Source organism: Teleopsis dalmanni, chromosome 2, assembly GCF_002237135.1.
Source record: "Teleopsis dalmanni isolate 2A chromosome 2, ASM223713v2, whole genome shotgun sequence".
Classification (NCBI taxonomy): domain Eukaryota; kingdom Metazoa; phylum Arthropoda; class Insecta; order Diptera; family Diopsidae; genus Teleopsis; species Teleopsis dalmanni.
The window spans coordinates 100361370-100382817 of NC_051847.1; the positions used below are offsets into that span (position 1 = coordinate 100361370).

At 30.6% G+C, this 21448-nt stretch overlaps 1 protein-coding gene across 1 annotated transcript; it reads right to left on the minus strand.

Annotated features, from left to right (window-relative positions):
• Positions 1 to 6800: 6800 nt before the first annotated feature.
• LOC119679163 (UV excision repair protein RAD23 homolog A) lies at positions 6801 to 19943 on the minus strand. Its single transcript, XM_038091365.1, has 6 exons — positions 19767 to 19943; positions 16451 to 16529; positions 15777 to 16391; positions 14440 to 14534; positions 14002 to 14388; positions 6801 to 6988 (listed from the first exon to the last, which is right to left on the minus strand). The coding sequence occupies exons 1-6, from the start codon at positions 19830 to 19832 to the stop codon at positions 6878 to 6880; spliced, it is 1353 nt and encodes a 450-aa protein (XP_037947293.1). The 5' UTR covers positions 19833 to 19943; the 3' UTR covers positions 6801 to 6877.
• Between the last annotated feature and the right edge of the window lie 1505 nt (positions 19944 to 21448).

The window sequence follows — 21448 nt, forward strand, 5'->3', positions numbered from 1 at the left end:
AATAGAAAGTCCTTGAAGCTATTATAATGGTTAAGAATCTGACCTATATTCTCTCAAAATCTAAATAAATTCTAAATATCTATAACAAATTAATGAACGGTATCGGAATTGATTTGATAAAAAAAAAAAAGATTGTAAAATATATATGTACCTTATATAATCATATTTATGCAATGTGGCGCAATGGTCATTATATAAAAATACTATATAATACCTTATACTATCTTTCTAAACATTACTATAATGATTTTAATGATAATATTAGTAAATATCAATTAATTATGTATTAAATAGAGCACATGACAATAATTTGGAGACAATTGTTTCAAGATAAATAAATAAATAAATAAACATGAGATCTATTAAAATAAATTGTTATTTAATTACTTGTTTACTTACCTACTATAAAATTAGCTTTAAAAAACACTAAGCAATAATAACGGAGATCTGTGAAAGTATAGCGTAATAACCCAGCAGGAACCGTCAAGCTGCGTTTATATATTATGTCATCAAGACAATTTTCTTTTGAGAATTCTAACTACTTTTTAATATAACATCACGGACCCCCTATTAAAACAATAAAAAAAACTAATTATAAGTCATAAGTAAAATGAAATGATAAAAATAATACAAATACCAGAGGCGAGGCGTCGAATGGTTCAGAGTGTTCACTGAACACCTTGACAAAGCTTCCTTTTTAGATTTTTTTATTAGGTAAATAATCTCGCTATGTTGCTACTTAATATTTTTTATAATAGCTTTTCCAAACAGATTAACATAAACACAAAACGTACAATACAAACAAAATCACACATATGTTAGATACACCCAACATTGCTTATAATTAATAAAAGCGAAAACACATTCCTCTTAAAATATACTAAGGTTCAGAATAAAAACGGCACCGCGCTGCTTACAAAGCATGTAAATCAAATAACATTCACATTGGGACTTTGTTCAATATTGAGTACACAACACAAAACATACAAACAAATATAAAAATAAAAGAGAAAACAAGCCCCGCAAAATATGTATGTAATATAATCATAACTCTTAAATTAATGCGTGCAAGCGGTTCAATAAAAAAAGTGAACCTCCAAATCGCTTTACATTTGACTAGAGGTTCAATCGACCTAACTGAACCATAAGTTCATACAAAGCGTGCAAACACAATCAAAGTCACGGTTGCTGTTTTATATGGGCAAATGGTTCAGTAAATAAACTGAACCGCGCATATTAAATACAAAGTAAAAGAGTAAATGAATGGATAAGAGTTTCTTACTCTTATGTAGATGTTGGATATAAATCAAAAACAAAGTCATTATTGCAATTTTATACTAGCAAATGGTAAAAGTAAAGAAAAAAATTAAAGAAATTTGAAGTGAAAAATAATATTTAGAAATGGATAAATGTGTGATTAAAGATTTGATTCAAATATCTTTTTTTAAACGATCTTCTGAAAAAAAGGTTTTAAGTCATAAAATGAATAGACCAACTCCAGATATGAAGAATTTGGTACCTAATGTAAAAATGTAGAAATCTGTGGTAAGTCGCCGTTTTTCTACAGCTACAGCTTTATGGTAAATAAAAACCGGTGGATCACAGGCTGTGAACATTTAAATAAATTGTTTCGTTGGTCTTGTATGCTATTTGATTGTGGAAAGGACAAAACTTAGAAGTAGAGGGAATACGTTATAGTTGGAATTCTGTTTTGATCAAATTGTGAACACCTTGCCAAAAAGCTGAAGCCTCACTACTGACAAATACAATAATAAAATTAAAAAGTCGCTTTAAACTTAACAGTTCACTTTCAATCATTCACAAATGCTGAAACCCCATTTATTTCTTTCAATGGAGTTTTACAGTTAAAAAATATAATTAGAGGTAATCTCTTTTATTAGAGGTTAAGTACCCTTATATTAAAATTATAAACATATTTAAATCGACAAAATATCAGGTGTCTCACGGAAAACTGACAGAAATAATGATCGCCAAGTTCTAGTTGCAAACCTACTAGCAGCCAATGAATGCGATGGTCGTATTCAACAGGAATAAAACTATAACTTTCAATACTGGGCGCTACGGCATAAATGTCTGCTTTATCGTGGGCATAACCATCGCATCGCAAAAAATATAGTGCAAAAACCATCCAAAATTCAAATCACAGTGTGAGCATAACGCTCATATTGTTGCTGGCATTATATAGAACCTCTACTATGTAGAGGTCATTAGTATTAATTCGAATTAAATTTAAAAAATAAATATTTTCAATACTTTTTACATTTTAATTTAACTGAAATTTAAAGGGTACACAAAATGTATGAAGTGCATGTTATATGTACGTAGATTAAAAGTAATGCCTTCAACAAACTTTCAGTTTTTCATGATGAAATACGAAAACTTCATGATGAATACGAATATAAATTAAAAATAAAAAAGAAAATTTCCGATCTGACGATTCCGACAAAAAGAAAGTTGTCTCACCTGTTTTTATTTAATCTAGCGTTGGAAACAAAAGCCATGTTATCGGCATTTAAAAGTTAGGTGCTTATGATAAGAATTCCGGCAAGTTAATCAAATACGCAGACAATATAGGCATTGTGAGCACACATGAATTTGATAATAATATGTATGGTATAAAGTTAGAACCAGTGAAAACAAGTGAACAATGCACTCCGAAACAAATCAATAAAGTTTCAATCTTTGTGTTTATAAACACTAAAAATGAAGACGACATGTCTGAAACACTAAAATAATGTACTTTAGTGATCCCCTAAGTGTTTTTTTAACGAATGTAGTGAATTTCATAACACTGTTTTCATGAATGTAGTAATGCTTTATGTTTGAATGGATCATTTTCATAGTGACTGAAAGCTAATTATGAATTTTCAATTATTGATGATGAAATAATCGTGCAGCCACGGGTTTGAAACAGGTAAAACAGCTATAACACAAAACTTGAAAATCATAATGATTTTTTTCTTGTATGCCATTTTCGAGTTATTCGCAAGAAACCGTTAGTTTGATGCTTCTCAGGACATCACTCTGCATATGCCCCCATAACATTTTTTTGATGAAGTTACATCATTACATCAAATACATTTCAAGTATTTCACATCAAATTAAAGCTAAAACTTGTAAGAATATTTTAAGCTACGTAACTTTAATCTGGCTTATATTAATGGGTTTAAGATATCCATCAGGATATCTCTGCAATAGACAAATATATATATAGGGTTGGGATCCAAGTCTGTTGATAGATTATTGTTAAACAATTATAAGAGAAACAAATCCTAAACACTACAAGAAATTTGTCGAAAACGCACATGTACCACAATATAACATGTAAATACACTTTGTAGAGATGTAGAGTAGATTGCCTCCTCGTGGTGTACTCTTTATAATGACAAATAATCTATTTCCTCTGGAAGATAGGTAGGTTTTTTGACCTAGCTATCTTCTGGTACGGTAGCACCGGGGTGACATGTGAAAACATTCCATACATTCCATCCAGCCTACCGAATCCTTAATGGGCTTAACGCCGCTGACCGCTTGCAGATGGCGCCAATGTTTCAATGAAGCAGGTAAAAGAAAATTTCAAACTACTTTCCAAATGTCGGCGTAGCAAGTTGATCAAACTGTGCCCTGCGTCGAGCAAGCGTTCTAAAATAGAAATTTTCAGATTCCATACCTCTTGACTTTTTAGTGAGATCGTTCAGGACCATACCTAGCTTCCGTAATGCAGGCTGGTACTAGAATCACATCAAGCAATCGCTTGTTCAGACCACATTAGACCACATTAGCTAATCGCCTGGCGCACAGCCTAAACTTGTTTCAGTGGATAAAATTTCACAACATACCTGGTCCAGGCAAGTAGGTAGGTAATTTGGTTACCTTCGGAGCTAACACAGCCAGAGGAAATATTAGCTCTCCATAGAGCGAACACTACCGACTTGCCAACTCATGATTGGAAAAGAAGGTTGTAAAGGTTTCTGGAAGCGCTGGCCGTTATCAACAAAAAATATTTCGCCCCTAATATCTCGAAATGGATGATGATCAATTATGGTTTCGGGTGGGTCACCATTAAGATTTATAAAACTCAACGGACATTATGAAATGTAGAGCAGCACTACACTACTGAGCAAGTGTAGCAAGTGAGTGTATTTTAGATATCATTCATGAAGATGATTTAATGATTGCTAATATGGGCGGCGAACCGACCTTCATGACTTTAAATAGAAGCCAAGTTCTCGACATTACCCTAATTAATAAACACTCCTCACGCTTTCTTACTAATTGATCCATATCACAGGACTGCTCTTTCTCATACGACACATTTCTCGAATACATTACTTTTGACTTTGATCTGGCGGTGAACTCTGAAATGAACAGATCAGTTAAACCAAGCAATAGAATACGTACTGATTGGCACACTTCCCGATCAACCCTTAAGCCTAGCTTACAGCCAGTTGCACCCACTATTTTTAACTGCTCTGATACTGATCGTGCGGTCGACCTTCTAAAAGCAGCATTTAAGTCTGCTACTAATAGGGCCTGTAAGTCCGTTAAAGTTAACAACTGCACACATCCGCAAAACTTGTACAAATTTTTTCAGTGATGCTAAAGCTACAGGAAACTGGAGCCCATACATATGAGCTTCTTTTCAGTTTAGTTGATTGCGCAAAATTCTTAATTCCTTCCATTAGACCCTAGATTGCAACCTTTCTCCTAATGGTCAATGGACTAACTCTAGCAAGGAGACTTGAAATTCTTCTAGACACACAGTTTCCAGGGAGTAAATCATGTATCAATAGATGTCGGCTCACCACTTTTGATTACCCCACCCCTTTTCATCTGACCTTTACTCAAATAAAGTGGACCATTCAAACATTCATAGCATATAAATCCCCAGGTTCGGACAGCTGATCAGGTTCAGCTAATATTTAGCGCGGTATTCTTCACTGGCTTCTAAACATCTAACAATAGTATCCTTAAACTGCTGTATATCCATAGCTGCTGGAGTAGTAGAACGAGTAGTATTCATTAAAGTAGGGAGAGCAGTATACTCTAGCATCCGACCAATTTGTCTCTTTTCCTTTTTACTGAAAGTACTCGAAAGGTTTCTTCATCTTTACATTAGGAAAACCATTAATCCGTTAATTAAGTCTGTCAATACAGCACTCTTTACACTTATTTCACAATTAGATCGTTGCATCTCCCTCAAGATATACACACTTGCCATCTTTCTGGATATCGAGGGCAAAATCTGCTCTAAAACTATCATACAATACTTTTGAAATCTAAACTTGGATAATAGTTTATTGAAATTTGTAAAGGTTCTTCTCAAAACTAGGATTATCACCTCCGACATCGGAAGTATCCGATCCTGTAGAGCAGTCTGTTGAAGAACGCCATATAGCGGTAAACACACTGCTCAAACTATGCAGGGCCAGAGCTTATACGGCTAGCATTGGTATCGCTTCATCGGGTAAATTTCCCACGGTATTTTCCAATATTATTAACTTTTGACTCTTTACTGTGAGAGAATGGTGTGGGAAATTCGGTTTTCGTACTTAGATCGCAGATGGGGTCTCCAACCTTGAATTAAGCTCTGGGTCTATAGCTTTCACCGAAAAAATCATTCTTAACGGAGTTACCTTCCGATGGCGAACAACTCAAAAGATGAGTTATTCAAAACTATCTGATAAAACTAGAACGATGGCTACCTTGCATATCACTGGAGCTCGTTCTGATAATTCTGATAATTTTGACTTCCTAGTAAAATTTAACATTCAATTTACCTAAAATATGAAAAATTAAAAACTTCGGAATACATTTGGAAAAATTTTGTTTCTTTGTTCAACTTTGTAACGACCAGTTTTGCTCGTTCTTTTGCTAGGGTAAACTCACAGGTTTGTCCTGGGTCGTGACAACAAATTTTTACGAAATAAGGACACTGTGTTTAAATATTAATTTCTAAATGTTTATTTATTAGTTAAATTTCTTAAGTCTAACAATTATGATTTTTTTACCACTTTTACTTGGCGGAGCAAAATATATATAAATATAATGAAATATATAATATACAATAATAATATATATATAATCACGCTTATAAAGAAAGAAAAGAACATAAACGTATTCACGCCTATGAGGAAAGGAACATAAACGTATTCACGCCTATGAGATTTATCGACAGTACAAAAACGTATTCTTGGGATGTTGATCACTAAGTGTGATGCCTTCAAGTGTCGATCACTAACTGCCTTTGCTAAGCAAATGTGTCGTCTTATATACGTATTCGATCAAACAGTAATGTAGCGTAAAGCTTAGTTTACAATTCGTTGCATTTTTGTCGCCGTTTCTGTTTTGCGCTTTCACCGCAGTTCATTTAATGATATTCGCGAGAATCAATTTTTGCACAAAAGCTTTTTTGACGTTTCTTTTATTTTTAAAACCATTACATCAAAGACAATTTGAACAACTTGTACGTTATAATAATAAAAATTAAGTTTACATTTTTTTCACTGTATAATTTATTTTTAATTTGATTCATTTTTTACATTTGTATTTAAAGTAAATAATAATATTATAAAGGCGATTTTAAGCTTGGTGTTTTTTCCTCCCATTAGATATTACAAATAAGTATTTAATGAACGATAATATTTTTGGTAAAAAAAATAATAGAAGCATTTAGTCGTGTTATTAAATATAACAAAGAATTTATTTAAATAAAATGTAAACACTTTATATATATATATATATATATATATATATATATATATATATATAAATTACCATATTATTTTGTTTTCTACATTTCAACCGCATTTAAATTAATATGAAAAATTTTATAAAAAGATAACGATTATGCTTTTTAGTCATCAAATGAGTAAGAAAACAAAAAATTTGCAGCTAATTGCGCATCCCTTTCGCAGGCGAAATAAGCTTGAAGTACTAAAGCCTCTGGGAATCCAAGGGACTTTAACTGTTGAAGAAAAGAAAAAAATATTTAAGTAAAATTTTATCAAATTTAGCAAATTTAGCAATTAAAAATAAAAAATATAATTAATTAATTAATTCAATTATTCTACAGCTGGTTTATGATTTCGTTCTAATATATAAATACAGCAAGTAAAATTGTTAATAACAAAACTCCAGCAAAAATATGCGAACAAAAAAGTCAAGTACGGCTTTGGATCAGTTGGTTAAGGTGCGCTGATTCTGAGCTTCACATTTGGCAGGACCCGAGTTCGATTCCTGGTACTTGCAGTCTCAAAAATAATTATTTACGAATAATTAATACAAGAATTATTTCCAAGACCACTGATGAAGGGTATTTGGCAATACTCGAAACAGCTGTATGGTCAGCCAAAAATTCAATTAATTAAAATAATTTAAAAAATAAATTTTTGTTGTTGTTTCACTTCTGTTCGAAAACCTCTTTAAGTAAAATTTTATTAAAAATTAAATTATTAATATTAAGAGAACACTAGGTAATGTTAAGAGTGAGTTAACTATTTTCATTTGACATTTGATATTATGGTTAAGGATATTATATTAGTCAAACATGTATAGGATATTTTTTTAGCTGTATGAGAATTATCGATATCGGTAACTATGGTTTGAAGGCTGAGAATATTAAACTGTGTTGACATTTCTGTTCAGTAAGGTTTGGCAATTCATCATGAGTCGTTTAGCGCTACAACAGCGCTTACAAATTGTGGAAATTTATTTTTAAAAAAAATTAACTGTTCGCAAAGATCATAGAGCAGTTCGTCTACTTTACGGTCAACATAATAATAACGTCAATAAATGAAATTGCCGTATATGGAGCAAACATAATCATACTCAAGCCGTTAAACGTTCTTCACCATTATATCCATTAAAATTGACTGTTTGGTGCGATTTACACGTATCATCGGTCCTAATTTCTTTCGTAATGGAAAAGGAGCTGTCGTTATGGCGAATGGCAAGCGCTATTGAGCTATGCTAACTGAATTTTGGTTTCCAATAATTTATCAATTAAACATCGACGAGACGGCGTTTTTGGTTCCAACAAGACGCAAGACGGCGCAACATGCCATATAGCTCACTTAACAATCGGTTAACAATTTATCACGAAATTAATTTGGTAATATCTTTATTTCCAGAAGTGTTGAAAACTATGGCAAAATTAATTGAATTACGGTACGAATTGCTTCCTCATCCATCGTATTTTTCCAGATTTAGATCCCAGTACCTATTACCTTTTTTCAATCTTGAAAAGATGTCTCCAGAGCAATACATTTGCAAATGATGAAGTGGAATGAGAAACTGAAGTACATTTTGGAGGATTTGATAAATCTTACCATTTACAAGGTATCCAAATGTTGAAAGTTCGTTGGACTTGGTGTGTGCAACTAATAGCGAACTATATTGGAGTATGGAATATAATTTTCTCAAAAAATGCGTTTTTATTATTTAGGTATTTATTAATTCACCTAGAACTTCAAGATTCACCTATATCAGATTTACCGTAACAAAATGAACTCCAATTAGATAGAGCTCACCCACCATTAGATCAAAGAAATTGTTTGATTCTGAATGATATACTAGACTTTTTACTATGGTTCTATAAAATCACCTTAAGAACTCATCATATTTCAATAGAGCATTTAAATAGTGAATCAGCTAAGTGATCTTAGATACCATTCAGTAAAAGTACTACAACGACAAGAAGACGGAACACAAACCTTAATTTTACGTTCCCCAAACTGTATGAAATGACCCTGTCTATTTTTCCTTGAAATCCAAATATCTTGGCATTATTTTTTATTCCAAATCAGCCAATTAAGGACACTATACAATTTGAGATAAAATTAAAAGGGATCATCAACCAGTCATGAAGGCAATCGAATCCATAACGATGAAATCAAGGATTGCAATAAAATGACATACCTCAATGGTGAACATCGAACATCAGAAGGTCTATTTCTCTCTTTGGTGGATATTTGGAGATAGGAATATTGAAAGGAACGATATAGTAGACGAGTTGGCCAAAAGAATAAAGCCGACTTATCGATACTGACTCCAATGTGGGAATTGTTTAGAAGTATAGAGGCATTCATCATTGTAATGACAAATGACTTGTGGGCTAACCTTTTGGTTTTGTTTAGAGAGCAATAAAACGAAATGGGTTTTGGGACTCCGTATGTATTTTATGAAATTATAACTGTGCTATTGCCCCGATGTTTCAACGGTGGCATATTCATCATTTTCGAAAACGAAAACAAATTTTTCGAACCTACTTAGCTTTTCTGAAAAACCAAATGGATTCAAAAGGATAATACCATGAGATGACAACGGCTAGTTTAACACGCCTGTCCCACCTAATTATAACAGTATCACAAAAGACCGTTGTCAGATTTACTCAACTTTATCAGGAAGATCAAACGTATTAACAAGGACAATATCATTAGATAACAATGATCATAATGTAATCGCCTCTCCCTGACAACTATATCATCACTATTTGTAATAGACGCCAACCAATTTAACATAACATAAAAATTGTATTTTAACTATAAATATTGAGGAAGTTCAGCATAAAATTCATTTCATTTCATTTCTCTTTAATGAAATACCGAAAAATATATTATGAACGTTTTTGTTTTTTATTACTTAATTCAATTTATAATGTACGCATGTATTTGAAAATAATTTTAAAAATTATTTTTTAAGATTAAAAAAGAATGCAAAAAAAAAATTCCAAACAAATCAGAGGTGATAAAATCAAAGCCGACCCGCTTGTAAAAGAAACAATGATCCAAATACCTTAATAATAAAACACACCTTCTATTTAAATTTGATAATAGAAAGTAAGAATATAAAACATTTGGTTTTATTTTGTTTTATTAACAGTTCAAGGTTACTCTCATTACTAATAGCCGTTACTTTTGCATATTAAGGATATAATAACACTATGGAGGCTTGAGGTGGCGTTCGGGTAACAATTCTCCGTTTTAATGTGATGGTACAATGACGAAAGTAGTATGATAAATTATAAAATTAATAGTAATGATAAAACTCACAGTATTCAAATTGTTAAAAAAAAAACTTTCATAATTCAATTCTAGAAATTAATTGATCGACATGGAACAACTGTTAAGTTTTCGTTCAACAAATTCTTATCGCCAATCCCTGTCGCTTCAGTAGTAAAAAGGACCAAAACAAATATTGTTTTTGTTTTAACGAGGAGTCTAAGAGCAGGTTAAACGAATTTTCAACAAATAACTTCAGCTATAAGAGCATGTATCAATCATTGTGCTATTTATTAAAATGGATTGAGCAACTCGTTACAATTGGCATCAACGAAGACATCCGATTTATCAGAACCGCTTTCTGTCCAAAAAATAAAAAAAATGAATTCGAAATGTACCTAAGCACTATGTGTATCTACGCCAACTGAGCTGACAGTCAGCAGTTATACTAGCATCTATTGGATCGTTATTGTTGCAGACAATTGAAAAGGTACACAGGTAATTTAGCGTTAACCAATTCAAACAGAAACAAACAAACAGGCAACCTTAGATTGCATACCCAGGTGATCAAATCTTCTAAGACCATAAACATATCGCGTAATGGAATTCATTAAACTTCTTAACTTACCAAAAGACAGCACATCTAATTTAGAATAAACTAAAGAGGAAAATATAATAATAGGAATTATTAACTGTTTTACGAAAATGTAGCGAGTAACAAGGGTATATTTCGCTGATAGATTAAGACATCTAAGGCGATTTCCGTAGTCACAAGCATGTAAGTTAGTGTGTAGATAGAAACCTAAACATTTAACAAAAGTGTTGTAATCGATAAATTATTGTCCAATAAACACCTAAGGCAAACCATTGACATATTTTTTATGTACTAATTGTTGTTTTTTTGCATTAAGTAGTATTTTATTTTGAACGGCCTAAGCGTTATATTCTTTTAAATAACGTTTATCTTCTGAATTCGATTATGAATAGCAGTGAAATGACAAAAAATATAAATTTGGATGTCATCAGCATATCCATAGAATATAGCATATTTACAAATTGAAAAGACATCATTTATATAAATTGAAAACAAAAGAGGACCCATAATTAACCCTTGACGAACTCCAATATGAAGACTTTTAAAAGTCGAGAATTCATTCGATACTACAAAAGACTGCGATCTTCCAGTTAAATAACTAAAGATAAATTTTGCCGCCGACTTTGATATGTGGTTTATATTGAAATACCTGTTTTGACAAAAGTTTAAAAAGCCAAGAAAATTGACTGATGAGTCAATATGTTGATGATAATGTAGGTAATTTACTAAATTTGTGAATCATTATGTTGGACGATTTCTTTTCACGCATCGGAAATGGATGATAAATTTTTAATTTTTTTTTTTGATTTTCTACAAAATTATGATCTTTAATAACTGGGGTTGTTTGAGAAGATATATTTAAGTGATGTGCAAAAACGTTGGTTATTTTTTCGGACGGGCTCATATAGCTAAAGGAAGAGGCACTACCACAAGAAAACAGTATAACATCGTCGCAGTGTGTTTTCGGGAAATGGCACTTTTATCTGCGTGTCTCAAAGAAGCGAAAACGTTGGACACAAAATATCGATAAAATTGCTATGCATTAGCTTTAGAAATTATGCTTCTATTAAATTTTTCAATGAGGAGTTAAGTAAGACTTTAATGGTAGTTCGCAACTTGTCATTTTGATAGTCGTTATTACCAGTGTTTTCTCGGAAGTCAAAGTTGAGAAAATTTAAAAACAAGATTTAGTTTACCATTAAAATATATCTCAGCCTCAACAGATGACATTGTAATTTTAATGAGAATATAATCTAAGTTTAGCTCCATGTCGATACTTCAATTCGAACCAACGAGCATAATTATTTACGAATAATTATATTTAAGAAAAATTTTCCACAAACAACACTAATTACAATTAATTACAATTTTAAGATAGTCCCTGCTTGTTTAGCCTCATATATAATGTTATTGATATATAGCTTGTGATCAAAAAAGAACTTATTTATTCTTTTTTTGAATTCCCGCGCTTATCCAATCGGTAAATTTTTTTTTATTTTCACACTGGCACAACACTATTATACACATTCTGTCAAAGTGTAACGCATATCGTACGATTAGTTTTTGTTTGGCGTCTATACGAAGAAGTCGAAAGATTTTCGTGTGGCGATTTTTAGCTGAATTTCATTCAAAAAAAGCGTCGTTGTGATGTAGCCAAAGGAATGATTTCCAACGCAGGTAGTGATCCCACATTCATTGAACGCAAAATAACTGGTGATAACACAAGGGTCTATGAATTTGACCACCAAACAACAATCGACCGAATCGTGCTTCGAAGGTGAGCCGAAACCGTAAAAAGAACTCCAAAGTCGGTCCAAAATCAAGGTTATGCTCACTGTTTTCTTCGATATTCGTGGTGTGATGCACTATGAATTCCTTCCGGACGGTCAATAAGAAGTATTATTTGACCGTTATGCGTCGTTTGCGTGAGGCCATTCGCAACAAGAGGCCAGATTTATGGAAGGAAAACTCATGGATTTTACACCACGATAACGCACCGGCTTACACAGCGTTGGTTGTGTCGCAGTTTTTGGCCAAAAACTCCACCAATGTCATCAACCAAGCACCGTACTCTTCAGATGTGGCTCTGTGTGACTTTTACCTCTTCCCAGGACTCAAATTGCCATTGCGAGGACCATAGACTCGTTTTGAGAACATAGAGGCCATAAAAGAGAATTCGTTGCGTGAACTAAAGGCCATACCTTCGACGGCCTATAAAACTTGTGTGGAAAATTGGATCAAGCGTTGGCAAGCATGTATAGCCGCAGGAGGAGAGTACTTTGAAGGCGATAATAAAGAAAATTATTAAAAATTAAAATTTTGCGTGTTTTTATAACTTCTCGTTATTTTTTGATCAAATGCTACATAAGGCGTGATATATACACGAGCCTTACACGCGTGGAGTTTTTAAAAGTTATTTTGTTTTAATGACCAAAGTCCTTTTTTTAATTTTAACGTTGTGTTTTTTTATTTAAATAATACACGTATAAGTTCTAAATAATCGTCCATTTTTTTAATAAATCCAATATTTCGACCATCTTCGATAGTCATATTCAAGAATACTTTACAACAACTATCAACATAAAAATATAAATTAACTATAACAAATCTAAGGAACATCTGTTCTTCAAATAGTTTTCATTGTTTCATATCTTTACATTTACAGAGTCTAAGTAAGAACAAAAAATAAAAATCTCAAGCAATTATTTACAAATGATTAAATATAAGAAATAATTCCAGAACTAACCACTAATGAGTGGAAAAATTAATAATAATTAATTACAATTAAAAATAACTATAATTAATTTATTCAAATACCCTACAGCTGGTTCATGATTTCGTTCTAATATAACACAGCAAATGAATTTATTAATGAACTTTCACAAAAAATTAACAAATCGACTCCCAGTTAGAACATACAAGTCAAGTAAGGCTTTGGGTCAGCTTGCTAATGAACACTGACTCTGAAGTTCGAATTTAGAAGGGTACAATTTTAACTTGCATTCTCAAAAAATTATTTACGAATAATTATATAAGAAATTATTCCGAAAAGACCACTGTTAATGCATATTTGGCTATACTTGAAACACCTGTGTGGTCAGCAATTAATTCAATTAATTAAAAACAATATTTTGTTGTTGCAATTTAATACTGTTGAAAAAAACCCCTCTATTTTTGTATATATTATAATTATTGTAAATAGTTTCCAGAGATGACCATCAAAAATGATCGAAATATTCAATTATTAATTAATTTACATAAAATTTATGATCAAATAGAATTCACGTGTTTTTCTTTAAATGAAATCGACTTTATGGCCAGCAAAAAACATTAAAATTAAATTAATAAATATATTTATTTTTAAGCATTGTTAAGCTGACTTACACGTTCTACAGCAATTTGATCCTGCTGTGTTAAACGAATTGTGGTAACACTTTCAGTAGTATTACCACGAGAAGACTCTGTGGTGGTATTATTTAACGACTGAGGTACGTTTGGGTTGTTACCAGTATTAGACAAAGGATTTTCATTACTAACTTCTGCAACGTTTTCATTTGTAACAGATAAAGGTGTTGAATTTTGTGATGAAATAACATTTGATGTTTCGTTGTTTGATGCAGATCTTGAAGTAGCAGTAATTTGACTACGTGTTGAAGATAATAAAGCATTGTTGTCGGTTATTTCATCCTCTACTGGTTGGTTTAGCATATTAAGAAACTCATCCTGATTTTCTGATATAAGTTGCAGAAGAGCAGGGTTAGTTTCACCAATCTAAAAAAAAATATGATAAATAAACAAATAAAGTACTAAATTTTTCTTCACCTGTTGTAAAACTGCATGTAATAAATCCGGGTTTTGGTACACCAAAGAGCGCATTTGTAAAAATTGAGGTTGATTTCGTAAAAACTCGAAAGGATCTGATAAGAATAGTAATAGAAATTGTTACATTTAATAAGTATTAATTTATGGTATTAAATATGTACAAACATCTCGGTAATGTATAATCATTATGATCGCTTAGCATAAATACGCTTTGCAATAAGTACATTGATCATAACAGTTTCTTTAATTGTGTAGTGTGACAGAGCGTCGAATAAATTTTGTCTTTTTACCAAAATTGCTGCTTTGTTTACCTACAGTGAATTAGTCTAATCACTTTAAAGCAGTGATATAAACATTTAATAATTCAATCCGAGAAAGAAATAAAATTCTAAACACTGATTTAATAATGGATATATTCTAAAAAAAAGTGATAACAATTTAGAGTAAAAGGTTATGATATATTTTTTGTGGGACGCATATGGCATAATTATAATTGATTTACTTTGAAGATCTTACTTTTCAGAGCCCAAAAAAAACCGGTTTTGGAAAGAAAAGCGTACCAATTCATTTGTCACCAATTTCAACAGTATTTTTAATAGAATTATGTTACGATCTATTACCTGATTCGTCAATTTTACTGATTATTATTTTTATTTACATTTTAGTTTAAAAATATAATATGCTAGGGAAAAATTTCAATCTGATTCTGACATTATTTTTGTAACTGACAAATATTTTGAGTGATCAAATCCTATTTTTCAAAAAAAAAAAAAGAAAAAAATTTAAATACTGTTCCAGCAAGACAACAGCTCAAAAGGGACTATGCCAAAAATATTTTAAGAGTTGTTAATTAAATATACAATTTGTTATTTTTTATTTAATTTTACAACTACCTCACACATTTTGCTGTTTTCACATTTACTAAATTATAGAGAATTATATAAATATAATTTTTATTAAGTTATGTGTAATGATTTAACAAGAGCAAAATTTCAATTCCCTGCATTTACTGCTAAGTTATAAAACATCACCCTGCGCCCATCCATACTTTTGGGACCTAAATTAAAATTAAAATCGCTTTATCTAGATAAAATATTTATACGATCAAATACTGTTTGAAACTAGAACTCGTCAGCAATATTTGATTTTAACTGAGATATTTATGTTTACCTTTTAAATGTTACCGAGCAGTAATTAAAAACAGATCGAGTCTAACAATGTTTTGTACCAGCAATATAACATAAATGTAACTGAGCAGATTTTAATGAGGCATTAATTTCTATTTATCTCTATTAATAACAATTTACGTTTTATAAATTTATGATTTATATATTTACCTTGACGTTGTGCAGTATTAGATGAAAATTGAGTAGCTGCCTGTGTTTCTGGAACCAAACTACTTGCAACAGCCCTAGTCGAACTTTCTGTAGTCGTGTTTCTAAAACTTTCATTAATTTCTGGTATTCCATTTAAAAGATATTCCACCGCACGTTCAGGGTTGTTAAAACTGGCTGCCATTGCTCTCTCTACCAATTCGCGGTTATATCCCATCTCAATCAATGAAAGCACAGTCCTTTCATAATCTTCTCCTAAAGGCATATGGGAATCTCTATTAGTCTCAAGCACATTTGTATCTCTTTGACTTGAGTTTGTATTTGCGCTAGTTTCTCTATCCGTATTCGGGTTGGTCAAGACTTGACGTGTGGATTCCGTTGCACTGGTTACATCTGAATTCCTATTCAAATTCTCAGAGTTTGTGGTATTTGTTACTGATTCTGTGCCCTCATTTATTTCCATAGGTTTTTCTTTATCGTCACTTTTATTTAACTTTTCTTCAGCTACATTATTTTTTGGTATTGATTCATTTATGTCACGTTTTAACATAACAACTAAAAATTTTTTTTCATCGAAATTATATGACTGTAAAGTTCGATCATCAGCTAATATTATTCCTAGATTTAAAATAAATTATAATTCAAACTATTTATTATTATTTACTTGAATATCATACCAGCATATATAAGTTTTTGCTTATCAACGACATATTCTGATCCACGTTCTTTGAAAATTGCTTGTTTGAGTTCTAAAACCTTAAAATAAATTATAATAATATTACAATAATATTTATACAGAATATTTGTATAGAATGGATCTAGAAAATGAACTATTGTAAAAGAATGACCCATATGCAAATGTTGTAAGAAATTCATATGACTTGTTTAGCCATAACACAACAAAAACATTGTCAGCAAATATAATCCAAAATCCAAAAAAGTTTCCTAGCTGATTTATAACTATATATAAATTAGACATGAACACTAAACACGCGTAAAGCAGCAATCAAAACGATAGAATTCTTCTTATAAACCCCTATTAAGTGCCAAAATGATCATTTATTCGCTGATTTAAGAGATTTAAATGATCATTTATTCGCTATTTATATTACTAAATTTAACCACAATTCATTGTTCATTACGATTTTCAATACTGATTCAGTGCTTCAATTTCTGTTTTCTGTTTATTTTGTATACATATTATATATATATATATATATATATATATATATATATACATTACGTGAATAGCTAAGATTTATGATATTAGAATCCCCTAACATGGTATTTTAAAAAAATCATTTATTGTTCGTATCTGTTAAGTAGTGTTAAGTTTATATCTCCACACTAGAAAGCCAGTTACAAATCATATGTATTAATATTGTTTCCAAATTAAGTTTGTTTGTGGTGTGAAAATGTTAACATCAACTTCCATCGATACTAGACCGCGAATATTTGGCTGAAAATAGAACCACAGAAAACTGACTACTATGGCTATATGACAAATAACCAAGATATTATACTGGCATAATAAGGTTAATGAGAAACCAAATGTAATAAACCGTTAAGAAAAGCGTTCATATCTTTTTTTCTGTGGCCTTCATCTTACAGATGTACACTACAGTTATATGGATAACACTTTATAAACGATATAATATTAACAAACTAGTATAGATACAAAGAATAGCAGGTATAGGTACTGGATAACATGCCCCTCACCAATTCGCAATATCATTCTCTACTTGCTCCAATGTTTGTATTTAATCTCCAAGAAAGTGAATACTAGAAAGATGCACCAAGCAGGACACCAAAATTTTTACTATCCTACAAAATAACATAGAAGTAGATATGGCCAATTTAGGTTTTGAAAAGAATTCCTAATATTATTTCAGACAATATTTTCGTTGATACACAATTGGAATACACTGAATTGGGTGTATATGTATCTTATTGGCGCATGAAAAAACTTAATTATAATGACAAATTTAGAATTGATCGAGAACAAAAATCCAACAAAACAAAATAGTGGTAGTGCTGATAGCCCACTGAACTGTGGACACCCATGCCGAAAAATTGGATATCCGTTCCATGCTTTACATATTCCATAATGGTAGTCTATAATGAGCCTATATATTTTAAAAATAATTTCCTTCATCAAACCTTAGATTAAAAACCTAAGAAATTATGAATGTGTGTGTGGAAGCTCTGTCGCCGCTAAACATCAACAAACCTGCTTCGGGTATTTCGGAATTTAAATATAAAGGGAATTAGTGATAATAACATGCCCTAAGGAAGAAATAGTTTCAGTTCTTTCTCTATCAACGACTGCAACATAACTTTAGTATGTAGTTGCATATTACTGATCTTTATCTTTATTATGGGCTATTATTACATGTTCTAAAGCCGTTAAAAACGATATCGATGTACGAATAGGTTTTTTCAAGCTTTGACATCAAAAATATTCCTCAAAATGTGTAAAATGAAATTTTAGTTATTAGTTATTAAGTTTCAAATTTGTATACCTCTGTATTTCAAGGTCAAAGATCACGAAAATCGGTTTTTGAAATTATGTGTTTCTATTGTTTTAAATGAGATTTGGAATTATTACAAATGTTGCAGAGCATAAAAACATTTATAAATTTGATCAAAGAAAATATTTTATACACATAATTGCTCTTGAGGTTTAGCATGCAGGGTGGGGTGGGAGAACGATAACGCTACATTGACTGTGGAATAAAAAAAATATAATTTATAAAGTTAAATATTGAACAAAAATATTTTTTTTTTATTTAACAATATGTGTTTATTGAATCGCTTTTATTAAAAAAACGATTTACAATAAAATTTAGAATCTTAAAAAATAATAAAATCTTACGGTACAAATTATAAAAATTAAATTTTTTTAAGTGGCGTCTGAATAAGTAGCTGAAGCTTTATTTATCGGATGTCTCGGCACATAAGTTGAATTCAAAACAAAAATTTTGAAATACAAAATCATTTGCCCTAAAATTCAAAAAGGTCAGCGAACATTTCAGACCTAACCTCAAACACATTTACATGAATGTTTATGAAATTAACATTTCGCGCAGAATTTACCGCTATGCTCTCTATTTACGATATTTTCTTACACGAAGAAATCTCCGCCTACTAATTTGTAGTAATTTTCAATACTAAGCCGCAATAATATTAAAATATTAATCATATAATTCTGAAATTCTTTCTTTTCCGGTTCAGTGTTGTTTTTTCTCTTGTTTACGTCTTGCTAGATTTGTCAACAAAAAGCAAAATTACTCGACAAAAACTCGCTAAGATAATTTTGCCCACAAGTTTTTGGAACGTTCGAACAACTTTTGTGTAAGTAATGAGGATGTATAAAACATAATTACCAAAAACTCGGTACCATCGGAAAAATCCATTCTGGCAGGAAGTCCAGATAGTCAGGTTCCTTCAAGATTATATTATTGATCAAGAAGTCAAACCATTAATCCAATAGATATACATTAAAGTTCATAGTTGAGTTCATCTATATTGTATTTACTAATATTGTGAAGATTTCTCTGACAAAGGTTTGAAGGAGTAGAGTAGTAGAAGGAATATTTATAATCAAATCTATATTTAGAATAATTTACAATAAATTGATCTTAATACGTTGTAAACTTTCACACAAAGAAAGTCATAGACAAAGGCTATAGCGTACATATGTAAACACAATGGACTTATAGCTATATGTGCAAAATAAAATGCCAATATAATCTTAAATGTAAATTTCGTTTATAGGATTTTAACAAGATAAAACGGGCAATAATATCCATTATCTCAAGCAACATCTTTAGGTGATATTTAAGCTATAAGCAAAACATACATTTTCGTTGGTAACAACGTCATTGGAGTATTATCCAATGACTTTTCAAATTTCCTTATGACACTTTCGAATTTTCATCACTGCGTACGTTTTTCGCTATTATATTACTGAATCTATCTTCTGATACTTACCGTCTTTTCTGCTTGGAATACTATAGTGAAAGTCTGTTGATAAAGATTTTTAATAGTTATTAACATTTTGAATATTTACGTATTATAATCGCGAAAAAAACTTCCAAACTTTGAATAAAACAACTGTATAATTATCTCAGAATATTATTAAAGTAAAACCAAAGTCAATCAAATACTTGTACAAACAATGTTGCCATACGCAAAAAATTTTCTCAAACACCGATAAAAAATTGTTTTAAACCTACAATTTCGATAAGGATTGATATCAAAGATTATTAACATCAAATAAAATCATGTTTTAACAAAACTGATAAAGCGATTTGATCGATCTGTTATAAGTATTTTAATAATGATACCAGACATAAGAAATACGGATGGAACTGATCACACAGATTATAATAAAATATTGTATTAATATAATGTAAATGAGCCTCCACCGTCAAACATAATCAAACATTGTCCTTATTGCTTCGTAAATGTATGAATGAACAAACGTTCACTATTAAATGCTGACTGAATCGTCGCATGAAACTCGATATTGAAAGTTGTGTACAAATTGCTAAAATACAAATTTTAGAATGATGGAGCGAAATTAGATTTTTATTTACTTAAAATCTAAATTGGCATTAACATATTTATTGTGTGTCAGATTGGCATACAAATAACTGGTGCATATTATATTATCTTGCAGCTTTGGGTACATGTCATGAGATCCCGACCAAAGAATACTTTAACTAGAATGGAAACTCCATTCACTTCAATTGTAACGAATAGAAATTTATAACATTTTGGCACACGTATTGAATCTTACCACGATAGCGTTAAATTAGTTTCTTTTGAGGTTGCAGTATAATAATTTTTTACTATTTGCTTATCATATGTTTAGCTTTTAATAATACAAAAAACTTGTGCGTACCTTATTTGGTTAATAATATCACATTATGTAAACAAAATATATATGTTATAACAAATAATATATGATAAATAAGTATATAAATTAATATATAAATATTCAAATCAGTTCAATTTGCTTAGTCATGTAATATATATTAAGTAAATTCTTAATTTTTATTGCTTTTTTCATATGAATTTTACAGTATTTTAATATATTATGTTTGGTAACAAAAATTTTGTAGAAGCGAATTTTTTATTTAAATAAAAAAAACAGATTTGAATATTTCTTAATTAATGAATTATATTTTGTTCAATGTATTTTGAGCGTGTAAAACGTTATTTTCAAACTAATTTTGAAATAATATTATTAAATGCTGTTATGATGTGTAATTATTAACAAAGACCGCAGCTACTACCAATTTCCATTTTTATACGGCAACACTCGAGTGGTGAATGATGAATTGGATTTCAAATTTATTGCTGAAAAATCTATTGATAAGGAATGATGTGCACGCATTCGCTCCATATGTATGTGGTGAATGACGCGTATTATTAGTTTGCATACATTTCTGTATGATCAGTAACAAAAAATCTATTGATGGGGTGGGTGCATGCGCATTCGCTGTTAAGTTTATTATATGAGTTATATGAGTTGTGTAAATAAAATTTAATAAAAAAATATTTTATTAATATTGTTAAATTTTAATTTTACATTATGACTGTAATATATATTTAAAAATAAATATTAAAGTATTTAAAAATATTAGCTAAGTTGAATTAAAAGAAGC

What these genes read in the sequence shown, in the direction of transcription:
- LOC119679163 (XM_038091365.1), bottom strand. Translation starts at nt 19,832, where the DNA reads ATGTTAATAACTATTAAAAATCTTTATCAACAGACTTTCACTATAGTA. An exon ending in GCAAAAACTTATATATGCTG is followed by an intron (nt 16,392 to 16,450) that starts GTATGATATTCA and finishes TTTTAAATCTAG; the next exon opens with GAATAATATTAGCTGATGAT. An exon ending in ATCAAATTGCTGTAGAACGT is followed by an intron (nt 6,989 to 14,001) that starts GTAAGTCAGCTT and finishes TTTCTTCAACAG; the next exon opens with TTAAAGTCCCTTGGATTCCC.